Here is a 21,519-nt window from a genome sequence, read left to right on the forward strand (position 1 = left end):
TCTTTTTGCAACCCTCTCGAAACAGTAGCATACCTGAAATGGACCCGTTGAGGATTTATTGCTCTTCCTTGTTTGAAACAGCATCAGCAACCACGTGAAATCTCAATAGCTACGTATCAGCAAAAACAAACGCGCAAATTACGAAGAACTACATTAATTTAAAACACGTAAATACATTAAATCCAAGACACACTTTTTGGGTTAGGCTACGCATAAACTTTTCGTTTGGCGTCAAAAACTAGATATTCAGCTTTGACTATTTGTTACGGCAGACGATCTGAGAACAGCACACATTTCACAGTGAACGTTTGGAACTAGAACACAAGAAAGCTAAAGGTGAAGTGCATATTAGGCCTTTACAAATATATTGCTACATTTACGCAGCTATGGAAAAGAACACCGAGACATACGCAGTTTTATGATGCATTCGATTGGTAATGTAATAATGACATTGGCGCTAAACAGAAGCTAAAAAGATTTTAACCCCGTTTTTACCTGCATCATAAATTGGATAAGAGTATAATTATGCATTTAGGTGAATTTGTATGTGTAAGTTTGTGCAAAACTGTGTCAAACTTCGGCGTATTTAAAGGTTTTTATTTTAAGTCATACTTTTTGTCTCAAACATTACTACTTACAAATCTTCGTGAACTTTTTACAACGAATCAACCTCGTTGAGCAAATATCGTAATCGACAAACATCATAAGCCACATTCGTTTTTGTCGCTTAATTTTGTGTTCAAAAGGTGGTTCCGTCAAAGTTTTCAAATTCTTTGCCAGTTTCTTTACTGTCCGTGTCAAAGTAGTGGGTGTCATGAGCAGTTTTTAATTTAGGTATCCAAGGCGCCGACATCGACCTAAAAAAATGAAAATTAATCTCTGTGTTTTTTTATTTGTTTTTGTTTAAAAAAAAAAAACGCCCAAAATATTTGGAACAAGAACATATTTACGATGGATCCCACTATATTTTCTCGCCTACTGATTTTACCTCATTTGAAGTGACATCCAGTCAAATCCTTGAAACCACGGATGGGATCTTACATCATCAAATCCATTTCTACCAGATCCAAGCCTTTCTTCTGGTCTAATTTGACACAACTCATCTATGATGTTAAAAGCTGTTTCGCTTAGAGAATGTCTGTCCTTGGCTTCCTACAAAAACAAAATGTCACATTTAATATTGGTTTTAAAAAATAATTGTTGTAAAGCTAACACTTTTTTACCTCAAGGTTTGTTTGTAATCCTTCAAGAATTAAATCGCCTAAATCCTTGCGATTCTTGTTGCGAAACGGAGCTTTTCCGGTTAAAAGCTCGAAAATAAAAATTCCAAGCGCCCATAGATCTACCGTCACTGTTTGAGCTGAAAAAACATAAATGTACTTAGGAGGCCGTATTTTGCCCTTTCGTCGGTCATTTTATAAGTGTAGTTTCAGAGTTATTTTTAGTACATCTTTTATTTAAACGTCAAAACTTATTTGTACAACAATACCTTTGTAGAGAATGGTTTCAGGAGCCATATACTCAGGAGTGCCACAGAACGTGTAAGTGCGTGGAGTCGATCTTGCACCACCAAGATGTTTGGCAAAACCGAAGTCAGTTAACTTGCAATATCCATTTTTGTCGATTACTACGTTTTCCGGCTGTCGAAAAATAAACAAATGGATTATCTGCCTGAATAATTCAGGTTGCCAATGTGATGAAAACGAAACATTTCATGAAGCCTACAATCAATCAATTCATGTTTCAGGTCCAAATCAAATCATATATTTAGTCACAAAAACAAAATGTCTGTAAATCTTGGTGTCGCTTCCAGGTTGGTTAAGCGGTTAAATCGTTTTTATTTGTATTACAGTATTAAACGATTCAAGTGATAAAACAAAATGTTCGGGTAGCTTAAATACCATATGTAATAGCAGCAACACGTCATTATAGCAGAAGAATACCTTCAGATCCCGGAAAACCACTTGATTGGAATGGAGGTAGGAAAGTGCTTCTATCATACATGCTGAGTAAAACCGTGCCGAAGTGTTGTCGAATGTTTTCATTATTTTCAACAACGAGAAAAGTTCCCCACCACCACAAAACTCCATCACCAGATACACAAATCTACAGAATCGAAATTGTCGCTTTTTAGGATTGTCGAAAATCAGACCAATTTTAGGATCAATTTACTACTTTTAGTGCATTTTTTGCTTTATTTTGTAAAAAAAGGCTCGAGCTTTTGATGGTTATATGCTTGCATTGTGAGCCTTGTCCTTAGTGCAACATTGTATTGGTATGAGGTAGCAAATGATTGAAAGTTAAGTAATAATCAATGTGTATATTTAGGTCGTTATTATAATCATTGAAATCCCGACCTGGTAGCCGTATGCAAGGTCCAATTGTATTAAAGGTGCTTGGAAATTCGCTTGTTTTGGATTTAACCTACAATACTGTTGCCGAAATACAGGCGATCAGATGATACACAATGCCTAAATTCCTTGGTGACATTGCAACATTCCCGAGCCAACGATTTCTAAGTATTCGCTTTTCGTGGTGGGAAAAACCACTTGAGTCATTGTTCAAATATTAGCAGGTTTATAACCAATTTCGCAACTTTTTCTTTCAATTCTCGTCGTTTTGCCACAACAGGTTAATATCGTTACATTTAACAACTTCACCGATGGATGTGATGTCACAAATTCCAATATCATGAAAAAATACAATAACATCACCTTAAACAGGGTAAGTGATTTGGTCTTGCGCCGAAAGGCTTTGAATACGATTTGGATTACACAACAAAAATATTTGTATCAAAAGCTTTATTGAGTCGTGACATTAATTAAATAGGACTGCTAGCACTTCCTCGACATATTTGTCAATGACCATAATTATTAAGTCAACAAAACACGTATCTGTAACACTAACACTCGTCTTTATTGCAACAGGTGATGTAATTTGACCTCATACGTGACCTACTGCACTATACGGGCATTTTTGCTGTTTCCAAAAGGGGTTTATGTTTCAAAAGGGTTAGGACGTGCAAACGAAGTCTATTTTTTGTCATTATGTAACCTAAATGGATAATCTATTCTTTTAACAAGTCGTACAGTTCATAAGTTACATTTGATTTGGATTTTAAAAGTTCTTTTTGCAACTTGTCAAGCAACATTCACTATTGAACAGTGTAAAAATATTTTAGCTTACTTGGTGTCTTCAAAGGTTCTGAACAGTGACGCAATAAATGGACAGTGATGAGACATGTGTAGTTGAAGGGTTCGTTCACTCTTTACTTGCTGTTGTTGTTCGGATTCCAAAATCTCATGGCGAGAAAGTTTCTGCACAAAGAAAACAAAACTTTTAGAATTCGTTTCAATAAAGACCACGTAACTATGTATATTGCGACTTTTACAATTGTTAGCGCCAAAATGTGTTAAAAGGTGGCCAATGACAAGTGAATACGTACTTTTATGGCAAAAACATGATAATCTCCTGTGTTAGTTGCCACTAGGTCTACTGTCCCGAAAGCTCCGTTGCCAACAGTAGAAATGTAGTTAAAGCTGTCCCTGTTTTTACCTCGTAGTTTTCTGAAACAGAAACCGTTAAATCATAAATTGTACATTTTGGTAAAAAAAAGTGATGAACTTACTCTCTGATTCGTCGGTATTCCACCTCATGTTTTTCACCGTATCTTTTATAACTTTCCCTCGACTTTGTCATCTTGTCGCTTCCATAACCACTTGATCCACTTTTCTCACTCCCCCCATCAGGTGACGTGAGATGATGGTTAATGTACATTTCAACCTTCTCATTCGTCACTTCGTTTGATGACGTCATGAATGATCGAATAGTGCCAAACTTGTCGATAGGAATAACGACGCACTGAACAACCTTTCGGTAAAGTGCCGATTAGATTTGTTACCCTTCAAAAATTATAATCTTTCTTACCTCATTTTCCGACGAAACGAAGTTGTTTGTGTGACGCGTTGCATCTTTGACGTCACCAATCAGGTGACCAAACCTTAACGTTTCAATGAGCGATTCGGTTCCATCGACATGTCTAGTAATATAGAAGCAATGCTTGTACATGGTGTTGGTGCAATTCAGTAATAAATGTTGGGATGCTTACTTTGTAACTCGTACTTCGCCCTCTTTGATTGCGTAAACGTTGGTAATCGCATCTCCTTGTCGCACAATATAATCGCCAGGAGAAAAATGCTCAACCTGAATAAGTAAAGAAATGTTAGGACAAGAAATGTTAAAATATAATTCCAAAATTGTTAAAACACAAACTTTTTTGTTTTTCTTGTAACGTTACAAACTACATGTACAAGTCAACAGTTGGAAATAAAGCAAACCTTTTTGAAACAGCCGTATACATCCATGAAAATAGATACTTGAGTAAATATTGGAAACTTTTATATAGGGACGTTCCAGATATGAAGGCAAAAATAGCTTAGTCATGTGACTTTACATTATAGCCTGCCACTGCCGAGCAACACGGTTATTAATTAAAATTTCACCTTGCTGTGTTTGACCAATTCGTGGAACTGTTTCGGCTCGACATTTTGGAAACATTCGATTTGCCGCAGAAAGTGTAAGATTTCCTTCTTCCTTTTTCCAATGTCCTGTTGCCTTACAACGCTGTTGTATTCGTCCCTGCCGACGAACCAGACCTACAAGTAGAGTAAAGTCCATTGCAGTGTTTAAGTGCAAATGTTTGCCTTTTAATTAGTCCCATCCCCACTTGACCAAAGTAAACGTTAAGCAATTAAATGAAGGATAATTGGCACCATAATATGCAGGACCTTGTTATATATATATCATATAGTTGACAAATTTCACAATTTACAGACATAGGCTACAACCTTATTTATCGCAGCATTTTTTGTGTGGTACATTTCTTGGTAATTGACCAAAGGAATGCACTACGTTTGTATACTTTACGGTACCTTTCTGTCATTAAACCCCAATTGATTAATTTATCACGTAAATGGACTCAGAGCAGACGAGCCTAGTTCAATGCTTTGGTGGTGCTTGAAGCCCTTACCACGCCGGGCTGTACGCTTTTACAGCTGGAAACACGCTTGGTGTGATAGAAGATGTCAGCCTCCCCGAAGACACTCCACAGGGCAACCCGTTCCCCGACGATCAAGTTGCTACCCTGTTCTAATTCATTTTCCTTCTTGAAGATTCGGCAATCGCCTTCAGCCAGAACATAGAAGTGACCCCCGTACGTTAATTCTGTCATTAACCGCTCGCCTACCGAGAAATGAAAATAAATGTGTAAAATTAGCTGAGTGCTTTCTTTTGTAAACGTTTGTACCCTAATTTTACAAATAGACACAAACATACAAACCTTTGTTAATTTTCTTAACTTTCATGGCATCGACGATCTTGGTAATTGCGTCAGGAGACAATTGACTTAGGCATTTGCTTGCCCATAGAGCCCTTTCCAACTTTTGTCGCACCTCAGGCGTTTTTTCGTAACTTTTGGCATTTATTACCTACACAAATACAGTTAAGATGAACATAAATTCATAACTGGGATCAGCCCTGAAGCATCTATGCAGACCAGCGATCACGGCACACTCATATATAAATCACAGTACGCCAGGCCCATTGAAGGCGCTATACCGAATCAGCCGGTCACCAAGCTTTCACCACCATATGGCAAGGCGTAGGCTAGAAAAATCTAGCACAAATGCAATGTTACATTGTCCTTAAAAGTTATAGACTTAAAAATGTATAGTTTCATATTGATTATTGTTATATTTTGTGATGCATCCATAGCTTCTTTGGTCGTTTTAAGCATGCGAAGCAGATTCTATGAAGTTTTGCAGTGTCAGAAACAAGTTTGTTGGCGTTAGTAAGATAATTTGCTTCAAAAGATTAAAGCGTTATTTTTTCGCCAAATTACGAAAACTGCACAATTTTGACCTGATCATTTTTCGACCGGGTTCGATGCATCAATAGAGTTTTTATGCTGAATATAAATGCTGCTTACTTTTCTAGGTTCCCTAACACCAGGTCTTTTGTGGGGAGTTGGTGAGGTTGCTGATGGCCCAGTTGCTTGAGACACCTTGGGGTCACGGGTCGGTGATTTCGGGCTTTTATCAATGATGGGAACTCGCAATTGGCTGGTAAAATTGCATGTAAAAAATTTAACATTCTTTTAGTTAATACATATAGTTATGTTTAAAACGTATGTGAAAAGTAATTAACTGCATCCCGGAATTATTAGAAGAGAATGTTTTCAATTGATTGTGCAAAAAAATCTAGTTCTCTTTTCATTTTTTGTATGTATTACCTTGGTGGCTGCGTAAAATCTTGTGTAATCATCTTTGTCAACTTTTCATTTGTTTTTCGGTGCAGGATAACATCTTTTTGGAGGGCTTGTACTTTGGTTTCCCATGTCCTATTTGCGATGTCGATCGAAGCATTTAAAAGTTTTAGTTCCTCGTCCTTGCTGCGAACCTAAACAAACCACAAGATTTTTTACAATCAGGCTTGTTACATAGCGATTTAAAAATAATAACGTATCTGGAACCTAGACTTATGGGACGAAATTAAAAATATAGCTGTGTATATAAGTGAGACATTATCTATTCGTTTCTGTTTCAACCAACGCTTTCATTAATCTATAAGGCCTTCTATAGCCTAACAGATAAAGATGGTTTTACTTTCCAATTTAAGCAGACTTATCCAGACACCGAACAGCTTTTGAAGACCACATTAAAATAGATTCAAAGAAAGCAAATGTTTAACACCAATTTACTGGCAATAACGAATCTTCTGTGTAATTTATAGCGATTTACCTCACCATTATGAGTTGCATCGCTTACCGCTAATTGCAGTTCTTCGTTTTCTTCCTTTATCTTGATTAAAATGTCGCTGAGATTTTCAGGGGTTAAACTTTGTGACCTTGTGGTTCGTCTCTGCTGTTCGACTTTTAGTTCGTTTGACGAAATATCAGCAGATTTTCTACGGTTTTGATGACGTGAATCTTTGTTTCGGTTCAAAAACGGAATTCGAAAGAGCCCCTTTTTCTTTTTCTCGGAAGAACTTTTTCCTGATGACGAAGTAGGAGTTTCTGGCGTTGTGACGTCACGGTTTGAATTCTTCGGTTCAACATCAGCTGTGGATAAATTTAATGATGACGACAGTGGGCTTTCGTTGTCGTTTAGCGAGAGTGACGTCATAGAGCTGTTAAGTGAGTCACGTGATAGTGACGTCATAGAATCGGATTGTGTAAAAGTCGCAGAATGCAGAGAGGTACCGGAACTGAATGAAGTTAAAGCTGGTTGAAGAGAGTGATCGTGACTTCTGGTTTTCTTCAGGCGACGTTGAAGTGGAGGTGTAAAGGTCACTGGTGAAGGTGGGTTGCTTCTTCTGCAAAACAAAAACATCGTAAATGTGTTAAATTGCAAAAATAAAAGTAGTTTGATCTAGTACCTCTCAGTAGTAAAGTTTACATAAACGTTAATAAACCAAACGAACGAAGAAGGACTATATAGAGAAAACTTAACATCGAAACCAATGAGGCAAATAAAAAGGTTTTGATCCACGAGCACTTGCAACCACAAATTAAGCTCATGTTGTTTTTATTATCTACTATGTATGAAGCCAGTAAATGGTTATGCTACAAGAAACTTGGCCGAGGTCTAATCTGTTGAGAAACACTGACCGACACTTCTGTAAATTTGTCTTTAAACACTGCTTCAAAAGTGGCGCAACCCCCCTCATTTTCCTGAACTTACTGAATGATTTTAATGCTTAGTCTTTTTTATTCTTACCTCAGTGATGGTAGAGATGTAACTGACGCATTTTGTCCAAAATTTGCAGCTGACTTGCTTAGTGGCGAAATATCTAATTTGATGTTCTGAGGACGCCTCAAGGTGACTGGACTTTTTCCGTTGACTGACGAGGTGTCTTCTGATGGCAGTTGACTTGCCAAAGACTTCGACGAGCCACGTTTACCCAATAACTTTTTCATAGCGCTAGTTAATGTATACAGCTAGTCTGCGGAGAACAAATTCTTGAAAAAATTAAACAAACGAACAATCGAGTGTGTGCATAAGGTCAACATTATTTTATTCACGGGGTGCGAGGAGGACCGCCTACCAAGCAAAGCCGATACTAATGCAAATATGCTTAGATGTTAACAGGCTAGTTCTGAATTGCAAACAAAACTGTGTAAAATTGATGCACAACATTTACCTAAGTTCGTCTGCAACTTGGACAAAAAGCCCCCTTCAAACTCAAAAGTTTGGAACAAATTTTTAAGTCAAAACCAACGATAGGAACCTTGACACGAAGTATGTTATGAATTTGGACAATAGTTGAAATGAATATATATAACTATAATTTCGAGATTATAAGCGTTCAATAAGGGTGTTGTTTATTTTGTTCGGTAAACTTTTAATTTACACAATATTCTGCTAATATTGCCAAACCAAATAACCTTCAAAAATTGTTCACGCCCGTTGCGACATCTAGTGAATAAGGTCTTTTGCATGCAGGCATCGGATATCACAAACGTTTTCGCATCACTTACTCAATAATGTGTCAAAGGTTATTTGCAGTAATAGCAGTAATACATTTCAAAAGCGATGCAGTGATGTAGTCGTAAAGGTTTTAAAAGTGTGTTAGTGTTGCTTTTACGACCACCACATTTTCAGAGGCGTAGGACAGCATAATCTTTTATAGTCTCTATTTTCAAACAAATTCAAGACAAAAATTGCAACTTTAAAAGAAATATTGAAACATCATTTCACTGGTGTACGTGTACCAAAAGCGAGATATTAAGAGGACAATTGAAAAAGTTACAAGTTTTAGGTGCAGATCTTTCGACTCGGGCCAAGTAGAATTGTACATAGGTAGACATTTACACAGCCATAAATATTATCGTACCGCTTAAAGTTGATTTGGCCAATGTTGACATATCTTCGTTTTTACGACCTTATAAGTTTGATTGTTTTAATACTATGATAGTATTAATACTATGTACTTGCTACTTTTAAAATGTCAACTTTAACATGGCGTAAGTTAAAAATCGGAGACAAAATTGTTCCAATTTTTCAACCACAATACATATTTTGTTGACTTTATATTTGTATTTATCCATCCCGATACAAAATGAAAAATGTTGACTCTACAACTATCCTTTACCTTTTTCACCTGCTTTTCAGGCCTAAATTTACAATAAAAAGCCAATATTTGAATATTTTTATGGTTGTCAATTATTAGCGGTGGAATTAGCCTATATTTTAATCCTTATCAATAATCATTTTGACAATTTTCGATTTAGTGAAGACTAGTTGGTATCAATGTAAGTTATTTGGTCAGAAAACCGTAGCAAAGTTTTATCGGCTAATAATAATATTAAACAATAGGTTCACGTTTTTTTCAAAACCAGTACACAACTGCATTAAGGTTTCAACTTTTTGTCTCAAACGCTTGCTCAATCTGTTTTCTTCTAAGTTGCCCAACTGTTAGGCTAACCACGCGCAACTAAACAAGCAAAATTGTAGTATGAAATGAACTCTTGACCAAAGGCTTCTCATTCTACAGAACATTAATCTGATTTTGATTCGCTAATGCTTGGGGGTTCTGTGTTATATCCAGATAGGCGTCTGCCTGATGAAAACCTGGCAACTGGGCGGGAGTAATACCGTGCGAAGGTTATTTAACGTTCGGTGTAAGGTATTTATCTCGCAAACTTTCTTGTTTGCTCAACGAAGTAGCGAGATGGGAAGCGCAGACGAGAAAACAATCACTTTCCAACAGGCAGCAACTTTGTATGTTGCTCGCACTCTGTCCTAAGTCATGCTTCTGTATTGACCAATATTAAGGTGCTAGCAACGGCATATATACATAGTGTATTTATAGACTTCAAAAACACCGAAAGTGATAACTTACGAAAGGTATAGTCCAGTGGTTCTCAACCTTTCGTGGGCCGTGGCCCCCTAAAAATAACTTTTTGGCCTCGTGGCCCCCTTCAAGTATCCCTGTAAGACCTGTGGCCCCCTTAAAAATGTAAATGGCAAACTCGTGTTGGAATTCGGTAATAATTTCGGCTTTAAATAGGTCAAATAGAGTAAACAAGAATCCGTAATCATGAAAAACCTCAATATAGACAAATAGTGTGTAAAATAGTCAATTAAATTATGAATAAAGTTTAAGTTATAAAAAAAAATGTCTTTTAGTGGGTGTTTCTGGTGAATCTACACCTGGGGCCATGGGCCCTGGTTGAGAACAACTGGTATAGTCTATCCACTGTTGCTATATAATGTGTTTCATAGCATTGGCTTATTAGCGAGGAACTTGGCTGTAGCTGACAACGCAATTCAAGTAATTTATACAGTAATTCTGTTCCAGGTATTATTGATTACACACAGCTAAACTTGGATTCAACACATTTTCCAACCATTGCGTAACTTTACTTTTAAAAATTATTGGAATATATATTTTATTGCTTGTAAATTAAGAACTATGTGTGAATCCTTCTAGTAGTGAACTCTTGAGAAATGTTCTTTTTCGCAGACTATGTTTCGACGCCACGTGTAAATCGATAAAACTTTGTAATTTGCTTTCACATTTACCCCACAAGAGTTTTCATTTAAACCTTAACCTCCAAATAAAACTTTACTATGTAGTTCAAATAGCGCTGAATGCCATTGTTACAGAGGTAGATGTCGCAACTGGACTATTCTCATTGCATGCGTGTGTTTTACGTGACCCGCAGTTTACCACAATTCGAAGGGGTAGCAACGTTCTGCACGTTACCATATTGACAGTGCGGTAGTTAATCTTGCGCGTTGACGCAAACCGGAGGGTCTGAAGGTCGACATATGTTAGGGGCAACGCCTAAGTTTACCCATACATTCCTTCTACATTCCATACGTAAGGTTCAGTTGTTGAGCTAACAAAGCTTAATTATAAATTTGATTTATCTTCTGAGTTTCGTATGTACAGTAAGTCTCTTGCAAGCGAGCCTGAGGAGGCGCAATGTATAGATGCCAAATGCAGACGTTGTAGCAAAACTGGGATTGGTTCAAATCTAAATTAGACTTAACATTTAGGATTTTATAAACTCACTAAGTTTAAATTTAGACGACAAAGATTACCTACCTGTATACAAGTTCGGGCATTGAAAATGAGAGGTAGATTCATACGTGGTTTCGTTCTGTACTTTCGGATTCTTGCCTATAGCGGTTGGGTCCTCTTACAACTCTGCTTGGGATGTCTTTCGCCCACAAGTTGTTGGGAGTTTCTGCTAAAATTCAAAACAATCGTACGAAGTGCTTTTTATAGTATCACTCTTACAGACATTCGAGCTTTTGTCAAAACATTTCAAGCAATTTACAACCATGGAAAGTACCCACAAAACTTTTGTTGTGTTCAAAACTTGGTTTCGGTTCTCAAATGTAAACTTTTCAGAAACTGGCAAACACAACTACATACCATAAAACATATTGCAGATTTTTGCATACCTTTTAAAGTAAAGAACAATTTTAAGTTTTTTTTTAACAGAGCGGGTATAAAGCTGTTAGTTTATAGAATTGACACATATTATTTTTTGTGCTTAGTTCTGAACAAATCGGCTTTGGTTTAGGCCTGATTTACCTAAATTTTATAGCTTGTCTATATGGGGACGATGATTGAAAACACGTTTAGTGTATATTTACACGTTTTCATTGTTCAAAATTATAATTCAGCCACTCAAACTGAAGCAAAAAAATCGTGAGGGCATTGTTGGCAACGAATCTATTTGTCACCTGTGCACTCAATTATGACTATGTTCCTAACAAAGTTAACATTTTTTTAAATATTGTCGGTTTTAATCACAAAGGCCAGGAAATCTAAACCATTGTCCAGTGAAAATGACGCATTGGACTTTGGGACAGGCAATCAACTTACACAACGAGGACAAGACTAAACAATAGCAAAAGCATCCTATGTGTTTGTGATAGCAATGACTGTACAGCGCACCGTACGACTGAACAAACATAAAACCCCAGTCATTAATTGCTTTGTGTTTGATGAGAAAACTTTTGACTCTGCGGGAGTCTAACTTACACGTCAGTAATTGATCATCGGACATTATCTAATAAAATGATGTTATTTTCTTCCAAATTTTAACCGGCCGGTTATAGCGTCATAAACTATACATTCAGCTCCAACGACGTTTTTTCGACAAACAACCGGCTTTTGCCGACAACCTTAACAAGAATGTTCCGTAGTAATTAGATTGTCATATTTCAAGGACCGGCACTTTTGATGTACAATGGCTAAACAACTGTAAATTAAAATGCAACGGATTGGACCGAATTAAAAATGATTGGGTTGTGATTAATGATACTTACTGATGTAATTTGTTACTTTTCATTGATGTGGTAAACATTTAGGGTATGAGCGTTTTTGTTTTGTTTACTTGACCATAATTTAGTGCGTTTTTTATTTTAAAAATATTTTGCCAGTTAAACAAAGACTTTCTCTACACACACACAACTAATGTATTTAAATGCGATTATAATGTATTGTATAATATATAAAAAAATAACGATATTACTTTTTTCTTATTTATCGCCACGATTTAAAGATAACTTTACCAATTCAGTTATTTTAGTCTCTAAACTACAGATTTTATGGTTTGCATTTTACTACCGGGCGTAACACAAGTGCACAAAAACTGACTCAACGCCATGGAAGGTTAACACTAGCGATGAAAGGTTTATAGCAGTGGTTCCCAAACTATGGTACGCGTACCACTAGTGGTACGCGAAGGTGTCTCCAAGGTGGTACGCGAGCAACTTTTTCAGTTCACACCAAACGATCGCAAATGATCTTCTAGATTATCGTAATTATTTTAATTTACACAAGTTACGTAGAGCGTGAAATTTCATACTATATAAAATTTCCTTGGTGTATCCCTACTAAATTCTAATTCCTTGGTGTATTGATTGACGCATCGAACTGTAAAGCAGGCTTTCTTTGTGACGAAATAGGTGTATTATGACGTTATGAATCTGTTATTACAACGTAATAAATCCTTAAAGTCAGATTTTGTAATATGCTACTAGTTGTGTTAACAGTGGCACTGTAGCCAGGGCGGTAAAAGTTTGACTAATTTTTGTTTAATATTTACGAGCCTTTGGTTACTAAAGGCTAAAGTTACTAAGGTAAAGTTAGTTAGTAAAGTTTAGTAACATTTTTATTCATTAAACATTTTGTCCATCATGTTTTATTTGCGAATTCTGGAGTTTTCTGACAATTATTGTAGGTGGTACGAGAACGCTGCATGAACCCAAAAAATGGTACGCGAGCAGATAAAGTTTGGGAACCACTGGTTTATAGCGTTCGATTTGAGATTATAAAATGGGATAAACGCTCAAATGACCAATGCTTTGTTCAAATATAATTTGAAACGAGCGACTTTGAAAGGATGCGTTGCGGCTCGTTAAGTAACCATTTGCGCGAAAGCAATAAAATCGTGACGTTTAAAAACATTAGTGTGACGCAACTCCGAATCGAGTCGGACCGCACTAAGCAGTTTGGGCAGTTTCTCCACACTCTTCGAACTTTTGATTTCATCATTTATGTGTTTGTCTGTTGCTAATGTGTGTTTGGGGATTTCGCATATGACATGTATGTAATTAAAGAATTAATAAGGCTATGAAATGTATCATTTAAGTAAACTTTTTAAGGGGAATTTATATGTTTTTCATGTTTGTAATAAACAGACATATCTAAAGACGTGCATAAACATGGCATTTTTTCATCAATTTGACTAAAACTGAATCAAACTTGTTTCTTCCTTAACCCCTGGTTACAGTTTTACTTTTATAAAATTGTACATATTATATGACTACAAACGAAATGGAAATAGGAGTAGCCTAACACTTTTTCCAAAATCTTTCGTCGTTGCACAGGACCTAAAAACATTTGTCATGATTCCAGTTGATTCAAAACAATTACAATTGTTCTCGTTTTTAATGCAGAAGGATTTAAAAAAGATTCAATTACATATCTCGTTTGGCGACATTGTACTAAGCATTCCCGAAATATTCCTTTTGCATATCTGCTTAATAAGGCTATTAGATGTGTGTAAACGATACATGGTGAATAATTGGAATTGGGATGTTTTGCACTTTTCCCGAAAGCTTTCGTGCATACCAAAAATCCACCATAAAGTTTTGGCATGTTAATTGTCATGTTAAAATTAAGTTCCAAAAAATATTAGGAATCTACATTCAGATCGATTTTGACATAATGATACTATTGCTGTGCACGCCTAAAAGTAAAGTTTTGTGCCTATAAACACATATTTTAGAAATGCTATATAGAACCATTTTAAGTCTACGTGCTGGGTCAACCTGATTTACGACCGTCAACGCAATAAGGCGCCAGATTCCAATAAGCCAAGACACAGTTCTTTACAAGGCAAACACAAGAGACCAAAATGTATGTCTTTTCGTTGAGCCATGACGTACGTTAGACGTAAACTGAAGATAATCGGATGTTATGTGGTTACTTTTCCTGATCAACAGCAAATTCCAAAAGGTGGACACCTTATTCGACGACATTACACTTAATTGCTTCGTATAATTGTCTTGCAATTAAACTGCTGGGCTGTTTATGGGTATTGGATTTGTTTTTATGGAAATCCAATATTATACCCATTTTTATTTTATGCTATATAATTGTTGCTTAATAATTTTTGGCAAAATTACCGAAATGACAAAAAATCCCACGCAAACCTATAGCACTTTAAGTAAAACACAAAATTTTGCAGCCATGTACAAGCTGTTACAATTTTGTAGCCTTTTTATGTTGTCCGTCGCACACATTTATCAGTGTAACAAGAATTGTTGTATTTCTTTGTACAATGTATAAACAACATTGTGCACGTCCAATAGTTAAAACTGTTCCCTTTGAAAACAAAAAAGTCCATTTGAGACCATGAATTTTAAAGGCTAATTACCAAGAATTCTTGTACATGCATGGCCGCCACTATATATATTCTTATCCGTAGTCGCATATATGAAGATGCGTCCGAAGGTTTTGCAAACCTGGTTTAGACCAAGCTCATATGTGGAGATACTCCATCACGTAGGAAAATGTTTTGCCATACTAAACCGCTGTTTGGATGGGTTAAGGGTTATTTTAGGTCGGAAAGATTCCTGGATCCTATGTGCGTAGCCACTATGATTAAAGTGCATGCGCGCACGCAAACAACGTAAACTAAATGCCGGAAATCTGCAACACGAACTTATGCATTACTCACACAAATGAATTATTTTGTGACATTTCCTGAAACGCTACTCGGCGATTTTGCCTAATTATTAGAAATCGCACTGTTTTTTCTGAGAAATACGCCTACAACCATTAGATATTTTGTGCAACGGTGTTTAAATTGGTGCACGAAGTTTGCACAGTAGAAATGTTTTGACATTTGCGGATAATTCAAACTGGTGCGCACAACAGCATTTGAAAATATATAATGTATATTCTACCATAGTAATATATATTATAGTACAAATTAGAATTTTTTACGGCTAGACCTGGAGTTTTATTGTGGAAAATTTAATGCTAGTTTCCTAAAGGAAATTGCCAAGGGTAACAGATTGTGAGAAAAAGTGAAAAAACGTTTAAGGCGACATTAACCAAATCTGTGTAAATATGTTTTTACAAATAGCGCTGTTCGGTTAAAGGAATTAGTAAAAAAATTGTCATATTTTGAGCATGGGCGCATGCATTTCGCGTAAAAAGCTACAAAAAACTTGTCTTCACCATCATAAACCCAACGAATTCCCGAGTAATGCTGATGTGAGGAGAGATGTATCTGTTGCATGTAGAGCCCTCGCCAGGTATGCAAGTTAAAAAGCTTTTTTCTTGTTAGAATGGAAATGCATTTTATATGTGCGTTATGTTGTCTTTGAAATTCTACTTTTTAATTTGTATTTGTAAGTGGTAGTTGAAATTCTGTCCAATTTGTGTGGTTTAAGACAACTTCGTGAATTTATGTGACTCACACGCACAACTTATTTAGCTATGGAATCGGCAACATTGATAGAATCTACAATCACGTGTGTGCTATTGCCAAGGGAAAAGATGGTACCGGGAAAGTGATGCTCATGGTTCCATTTGCTTTGCCGTGGGCAGGTAAGGGAATACAGAAGCGCCTTCAGTTTTGCTGCATGTTAATATATTATTCATATTAGACTACAAATGTTGTCTGTTAGTGATGAAACTTGTTCAAAACGATTGGACACGAAGCATGTGCGTATGTATTTGCACGGTAGAATGTTCCCATTGTTGTGTAATGCGACACAAAACAGTTGACTGCATCTTTAAGCTGCTAAATTGACCCTACAGGCTAGAACAGGGGTCGGCAACCTTTTAGGCAACGCGTGCCAATTTCTTTGTTGTTTCCATGTGATAATGACCTTGCGTGCCAACGTTTTTCTAAATAATGGTGGTTCGTGCCAGCAGATATCAATAACAAAGAGAAAGCAGAGTGTTTTGTGCAGGTAAAGCTAAATTTTAGGATAATGACATGATAAAAACTTTTAACAAGCAGTGTAACAGGTTAAATTGTTACTTCAATATAAACACGCAAATAGGTTGGCGTGCCATGAAAAACCACCTAGCGTGTCAACCTTGGCAAGGGTGCCAGGGGTTGCCGACCCCTGGGCTAGAAGAAGTCAGAAAACAGACAAATTAAAATCACGTAATTTTGTTGTGACGTTTTACTACTTAAATTAAGCTTGATATTTGTATTCTAAAAGTTGATAATAAGCCACAGGATTTGAAAACGACGGATATCCGCCAACAATATTAGGGAAAGATCTTAAAGCCTTCTTTTGCAAAAAATGATGGTCCAATTCACATGAACATTATAAAACGGGTTTTGTTTAGCCCATATTATACCACCCCTGAAACGCCAAGTGAGTTAAGAACGCATCCCTTTATTGACAAAAATGCTTTTTTACAGACAATGTCAAAGGCGCAGTTAAGACTTGTGTATTGTCAATTTGTCACGGAAGTGTACCAACATCAGTTTTCAAATATTTAATGTTATGAGCTACACACTTGACTGAATTACTTAAATTGGTTGTAAGAAGTAATATAGAACCTACTTTCTCTTGTCCCCATTGCAAATTGTTCGCTGTCGCCCTCCTTGGTGTCACTGGTTTGGCGCATGCTATATCTTTACTTTTCTCAACAGCGGTGACACCCGATTGCTTGCTTGAGGTTGACATGGAAGCAGGAGAAGAAGCTTACACTCACCTTGAGGGAACTTCCATCACTGAAATTAAAATAATACAAGCAATGGTCAAAGCAAGACCAGATTCCACAGCAATGTTTCACTGTCACCCAATATACGCTTCATGCCTAGGTAAAATACACATATATTTTGTAGCTGAATGTCGTGCATAAATTGCGTTAAAATTTCGTTTTTTTATCAATAGGGACATAAGGGTAAATAAAAAAAGATTACTCTCCATGTAGGAAGTGTGTAAACAACATATCTACTATATCCTGTTTCTTTCAGTAAAACTGTTCCGTTTAACGGATTTAAATCTTTTTATTGCAAAGGCTGTATTCATGACCACAACGGCGCAATCAAATGTGTAAATGTAAGCTGTATGGAACTCACTCGTGACGTAGCTTATTACGTCAGCACTGGGAAGGGAAAATACAAGTCAGAACTCGATCGTTGGTTTGAATGCCTCGGTGGTAAGTAGCATGCAAAAGAATATGGAAATTCGACTAGCATAAGAACTTACATCAGACAAAGTTGGTTCATTACCGACAGGTGGAGCAATAAAAAAACGAATATTAAAAAAATGTGTAAATGCTGACGGTTACGGCTATGGTTGGGATGATGTTTTATAAAAAATAACATAAACCCAATCTATAAATTTGGTACCTAACTTAACGTTTAGTTCCTAACCCTATCAGTCTTTATCATTATGCGATCTGTCGGTAATTACCAAACTTTGTTTGTTGTGAGATCTTATTTTGGGAGACATGACCTAAAGGTAGTTTTAACTAAATCTTTTAAAACCGTACAAATTTTTTCACGACACTTTGTATCCTTCGTGTGCGATAAATGTGGACTAAAATCGTGTCTGGAAGTTTGCAACATGTTTTGCCGAACCTTGTTGCTGATCACCACGATCGACATTTTTTTTGTCCGGCGAAATTTAATTTGCTAAGCTGGGCCGGGGGGACAAAAAATGTTTGGTCGTGCGTAATAGCCTAAGAAGGGCTACATTACAGAGGGGGTAGCGTCATTTGTAAATTTGATTTGCCGGGTTGTCTTTTAGCCTGCAAATGCTCATGTTTCCGGACATGTTCAAACAGGCACATGGTTGTAATTTGTATCTTGGGTGAAAATACAAAAACTGGTTACTTCACTTGTCATATTTTATCGGACAAGTTAAGATTATTTTAACTCTTTTATGCAGAAAACAAACATGTCCTGATGTTGGAAAATCATGGCGTGACAACGATTGGACACTCGGTGGCGCAAGCGTTCGACAAAATGGTTGCCGCCGAGCAGGCTTGTGAATTGCAGGTTTGTTAAGTTACATAATTCAAAATTCGTTTTTTTACGTCTATTTGATATGTGTTTTTTCCTGATTAGACTTATAAACGGAGAAAAATATGATTAAATTGCAGCGTAAAAAACGTACAAATTTGGTGTGAACCCAAGGTTCAATTACTTTAACATTACGAAAAGATAAATTACCAAAAACATTAAATTTGTTCACCTTACAATTGAAGCAGTAACCGATAACGTGCTGGGGAACAATGAATCAGTCTTTTAGTTGGCTGATCGTTAAACCTATACGCACATTTTAGGAACAAAGGCAGTTTACTATAATCAACTCCAAATGCTTTTGGGAGACGCTTGTGTACATTAATTGCTACGAAGCGCTAACAACGTCCTCACAGGTGAAGTCCCTGAGTTGCGGAAAGCGGATTCGTGTTATCAAAGAGGACAGGATCGAAAGACATATCAAAGTGGTGAATGAAAGCTACACAGACCATGCAAAAGTTCATTTGGATTCGTTTACCCATCTTCTGCCTGACAAATATATGAAAGATATCAAGCAAGAAGAGTGATGAGATGCGTTTATACTCATTTTTACCTCACAGCGTGTTTCACAGGTTTTACCATTTCATTTTTATTATTTTCCAAAACGGTGTATTTACGTGTACAGGCATGCAATACATTCAGAAATGTAACCAACAATTAAGAAACAGTGTTGCGTAAAATGGCATTTGAAAGCTAAGTGATAAAAAAGATGCGCTGGTTAGGCAGTGCAAACTTAAGGCTAGAGAGGAAACGAACAATTATTTTTAAACAAAAGTTTCCCTTTGGTCAAATTTTAAATTTGCTCAACATGTCACAACAAATTTCGATGTCATTCTGTCTCTCTTCTTCGTTCTCATATTCTTCCGCTTCCTTGAAAACTTCAAGTGCCAATTTTAGGTATCCCTTTGCCTCTGCATGCCGCCCGCTAGTCGCATAAAAGTCACCCATGTTTTTGTAGCAAGTTCCCAAAATACTGTGTTTCTTTGCATTTTCGCCGTAAAAATCGCGACAAGCGTTAATGGCACGCAGCCAAGAAGCCTCTGCGCCATCAATATCTTTTACGTTCAACTCGGTAAATCCAACAAATATACAGGAACATACATATCGCGAGAATCGAATTTCAGGATCGGCGTTTGCCAAACCGTTCATATTTTCCAATTGTTCACGCATGAATGGAACTACGTAGTCTCTTCCGAATAGTCGTTTGTCTGGCGTGCAGTCAACCATAACCTTTGTGAGATCTTCCAACTGCTGCAAACACTCCATGATAAACAAAGCAATGTTGTCGTGATTCTCTTCTTTGTTGTTTAATAAACCTACTGCGGTTTCAAACATTACGACAGACTCAATAAAACGTTTTTTGCATCGAAGTTTTTCGGCGAGTTTAATTACTTTTGTTGGAGAGGTTTGGCAATGTTCTCGGAAAATTCGCATAAAAATGTCTTGGCTTTGTTTTGCTTTATCCATATGACCGATGTCCAGAAATACAGAACACATCATGAACCGTCGTAAAGCTTCTTTCATTTCTTTGTGAAAATTTGGATCTGAAAAGACATATCAATATAGGCTACTAAGAGCGAAGTTTAGTGATTAAAATCGTATTCCAAACTGCGGGGGTTCGCGAAGCGGTTTCAAAATATGTTTTTAAGATATTTACTGTAGCACATCATTGCATATGTTTAAACCTACCAAAGGCTTGTTCAAATATGTCCTTCATCTCTTTGTCATGTTTATTGCTTCTACCTGGTTTAGTTAAAAGATTATGATTAGATTTGGCCATTAGGGCCAGAAATAAGATGTCATGCCATTCGACCACTTTTTTCATTTCTTTAATAACTCGTGTGTTTGAACACTATAATTTTATACTGTAATAAGCATAGCAGTTGCAGCAAAAACGGAAGCAGTTACCTTTTCTTGGTGAAACTGTGGGGCTAGTAGCATTTTCATTAGATGTATGCGAAACGACTGTAGTTGAATCTTTTGGATTCTTTTCACTTTTGTTAAAACTCTCCTTGCGAGTTGCAACTTTTCGGTCTAAAAAATAGGCAGTAAATTTTCGTTCAGAACAGAATGGGAACTTTACAGCAACAAGAAAAAGTAAGGATAAAATTGCATTGCATTGGTTTTACCTCCGGCCTTGCGGGTTTTCTTTTTTGGTCGCGTAATATCTTTTACCAACTGTGTTTGTTCCATGGCTGACATTCACAAAAGCAGCTCTTCAACCAGAGTGGGCTGGTTCAAACAAAAATTGGTAACACTGAACATGTGCAGCTTTCTGCCAAACGTGGAATGTACGAAATCTCGAGTTGAAAAGCTGGCAAGTTGCTGGTGAAAAATATCGTAACAGTTACATCATAATCTACACAGCTATATAATAATACGGCTTTAAACATAGCACACCGCTTATTTTAAAAAAATCTGAAGAACTCTGCACAGAATCATAAAGTTCTAGCCAAAAAGTACATGACAATATCGCTTGTTTACAACACGTGTCAGCAGGACAAAATATATCTGTTCAATTCCACTGTCCGGAAAGCCTAATCTTGTTCGACAACAGTTTAAGATGGCAAGAACGCCCACCCAACAAATCAAACCTTTGTTGTCAAAAGCCGGTCGCTGTTTTGAAACAATGCTTTCATTGTTGGCACACAAATGACTGTAAGGTTAAAGGGCAAAGCAAGACTATTTTCGTCTGCCAACAAACAAAACATGTTTCGCTTGGTATTGTTTTTTAAATCAAACACGGTTGTTAGAAAATCATGGACCGCCAAGAGCTTGAAGTTAATGTACACTTCTACGTGCTATAAAACCCGCGTTTTCTTTTTTCATTACAACCAGTCCATTGTTTTCGCACAATGGTTGTAATGTCATGTTTGTGACATAACAAAATGACCTTAGAGCGCTAACTACAACCTACCGCCTAATCA

At 36.7% G+C, this 21,519-nt stretch overlaps 3 protein-coding genes across 4 annotated transcripts; 1 reads left to right on the top strand and 2 right to left on the bottom strand.

The window, feature by feature from the left end:
* Window positions 1-39: 39 nt before the first annotated feature.
* On the bottom strand, window positions 40-7,990 carry LOC145218181 (cGMP-dependent protein kinase 1-like). Its single transcript, XM_080085579.1, has 17 exons — window positions 7,776-7,990; window positions 6,825-7,371; window positions 6,290-6,456; window positions 5,987-6,119; window positions 5,339-5,486; window positions 5,030-5,241; window positions 4,503-4,655; window positions 4,109-4,203; window positions 3,928-4,039; window positions 3,629-3,870; window positions 3,446-3,566; window positions 3,187-3,317; window positions 1,944-2,106; window positions 1,490-1,640; window positions 1,224-1,360; window positions 989-1,152; window positions 40-857 (listed from the first exon to the last, which is right to left on the bottom strand). The coding sequence occupies exons 1-17, from the start codon at window positions 7,973-7,975 to the stop codon at window positions 740-742; spliced, it is 2,994 nt and encodes a 997-aa protein (XP_079941705.1). The 5' UTR covers window positions 7,976-7,990; the 3' UTR covers window positions 40-739.
* Window positions 7,991-15,683: 7,693 nt separating this feature from the next.
* Window positions 15,684-19,119, top strand: LOC145217949 (uncharacterized). The gene is made up of 6 exons (XM_080085328.1): window positions 15,684-15,851; window positions 16,034-16,146; window positions 17,213-17,383; window positions 17,584-17,724; window positions 18,459-18,568; window positions 18,949-19,119. The coding sequence occupies exons 1-6, from the start codon at window positions 15,727-15,729 to the stop codon at window positions 19,117-19,119; spliced, it is 831 nt and encodes a 276-aa protein (XP_079941454.1). The 5' UTR covers window positions 15,684-15,726.
* Window positions 19,120-19,378: 259 nt separating this feature from the next.
* On the bottom strand, window positions 19,379-21,465 carry LOC145217947 (uncharacterized). Of its 2 annotated transcripts, XM_080085325.1 has the most exons (4): window positions 20,722-21,465; window positions 20,501-20,626; window positions 20,282-20,335; window positions 19,379-20,136 (listed from the first exon to the last, which is right to left on the bottom strand). In XM_080085325.1, exons 1-4 carry the CDS (start codon window positions 20,792-20,794, stop codon window positions 19,379-19,381), a joined length of 1,011 nt encoding a protein of 336 aa, XP_079941451.1. In that variant the 5' UTR covers window positions 20,795-21,465. The 2 variants fall into 2 exon arrangements, with proteins under 2 accessions (XP_079941451.1, XP_079941452.1); XM_080085326.1 differs by lacking the exon at window positions 20,282-20,335.
* Window positions 21,466-21,519: the final 54 nt, after the last annotated feature.

The sequence above is a fragment of the Phallusia mammillata genome, chromosome 3, assembly GCF_965637545.1.
Source record: "Phallusia mammillata chromosome 3, kaPhaMamm4.hap1.1, whole genome shotgun sequence".
Taxonomy (NCBI): Eukaryota; Metazoa; Chordata; class Ascidiacea; order Phlebobranchia; family Ascidiidae; genus Phallusia; species Phallusia mammillata.

Excerpts from the sequence above, each read along its gene's own strand:
- LOC145218181 (XM_080085579.1), bottom strand. The coding sequence starts at position 7,975 with ATGAAAAAGTTATTGGGTAAACGTGGCTCGTCGAAGTCTTTGGCAAGT. Across the intron at positions 5,487-5,986 it reads GTGTTAGGGAACCTAGAAAA|GTAATAAATGCCAAAAGTTA; the intron begins GTAAGCAGCATT and ends GTATTTGTGTAG. Across the intron at positions 5,242-5,338 it reads AGTTAAGAAAATTAACAAAG|GCGAGCGGTTAATGACAGAA; the intron begins GTTTGTATGTTT and ends ATTTCTCGGTAG.
- LOC145217949 (XM_080085328.1), top strand. The coding sequence starts at position 15,727 with ATGGGCGCATGCATTTCGCGTAAAAAGCTACAAAAAACTTGTCTTCAC. Across the intron at positions 15,852-16,033 it reads GCATGTAGAGCCCTCGCCAG|CTATGGAATCGGCAACATTG; the intron begins GTATGCAAGTTA and ends CAACTTATTTAG. Across the intron at positions 17,725-18,458 it reads TTGGTTTGAATGCCTCGGTG|AAAACAAACATGTCCTGATG; the intron begins GTAAGTAGCATG and ends TCTTTTATGCAG.
- LOC145217947 (XM_080085325.1), bottom strand. The coding sequence starts at position 20,794 with ATGTCAGCCATGGAACAAACACAGTTGGTAAAAGATATTACGCGACCA. Across the intron at positions 20,336-20,500 it reads CACAGTTTCACCAAGAAAAG|GTAGAAGCAATAAACATGAC; the intron begins GTAACTGCTTCC and ends TAACTAAACCAG. Across the intron at positions 20,137-20,281 it reads CATATTTGAACAAGCCTTTG|ATCCAAATTTTCACAAAGAA; the intron begins GTAGGTTTAAAC and ends ATGTCTTTTCAG.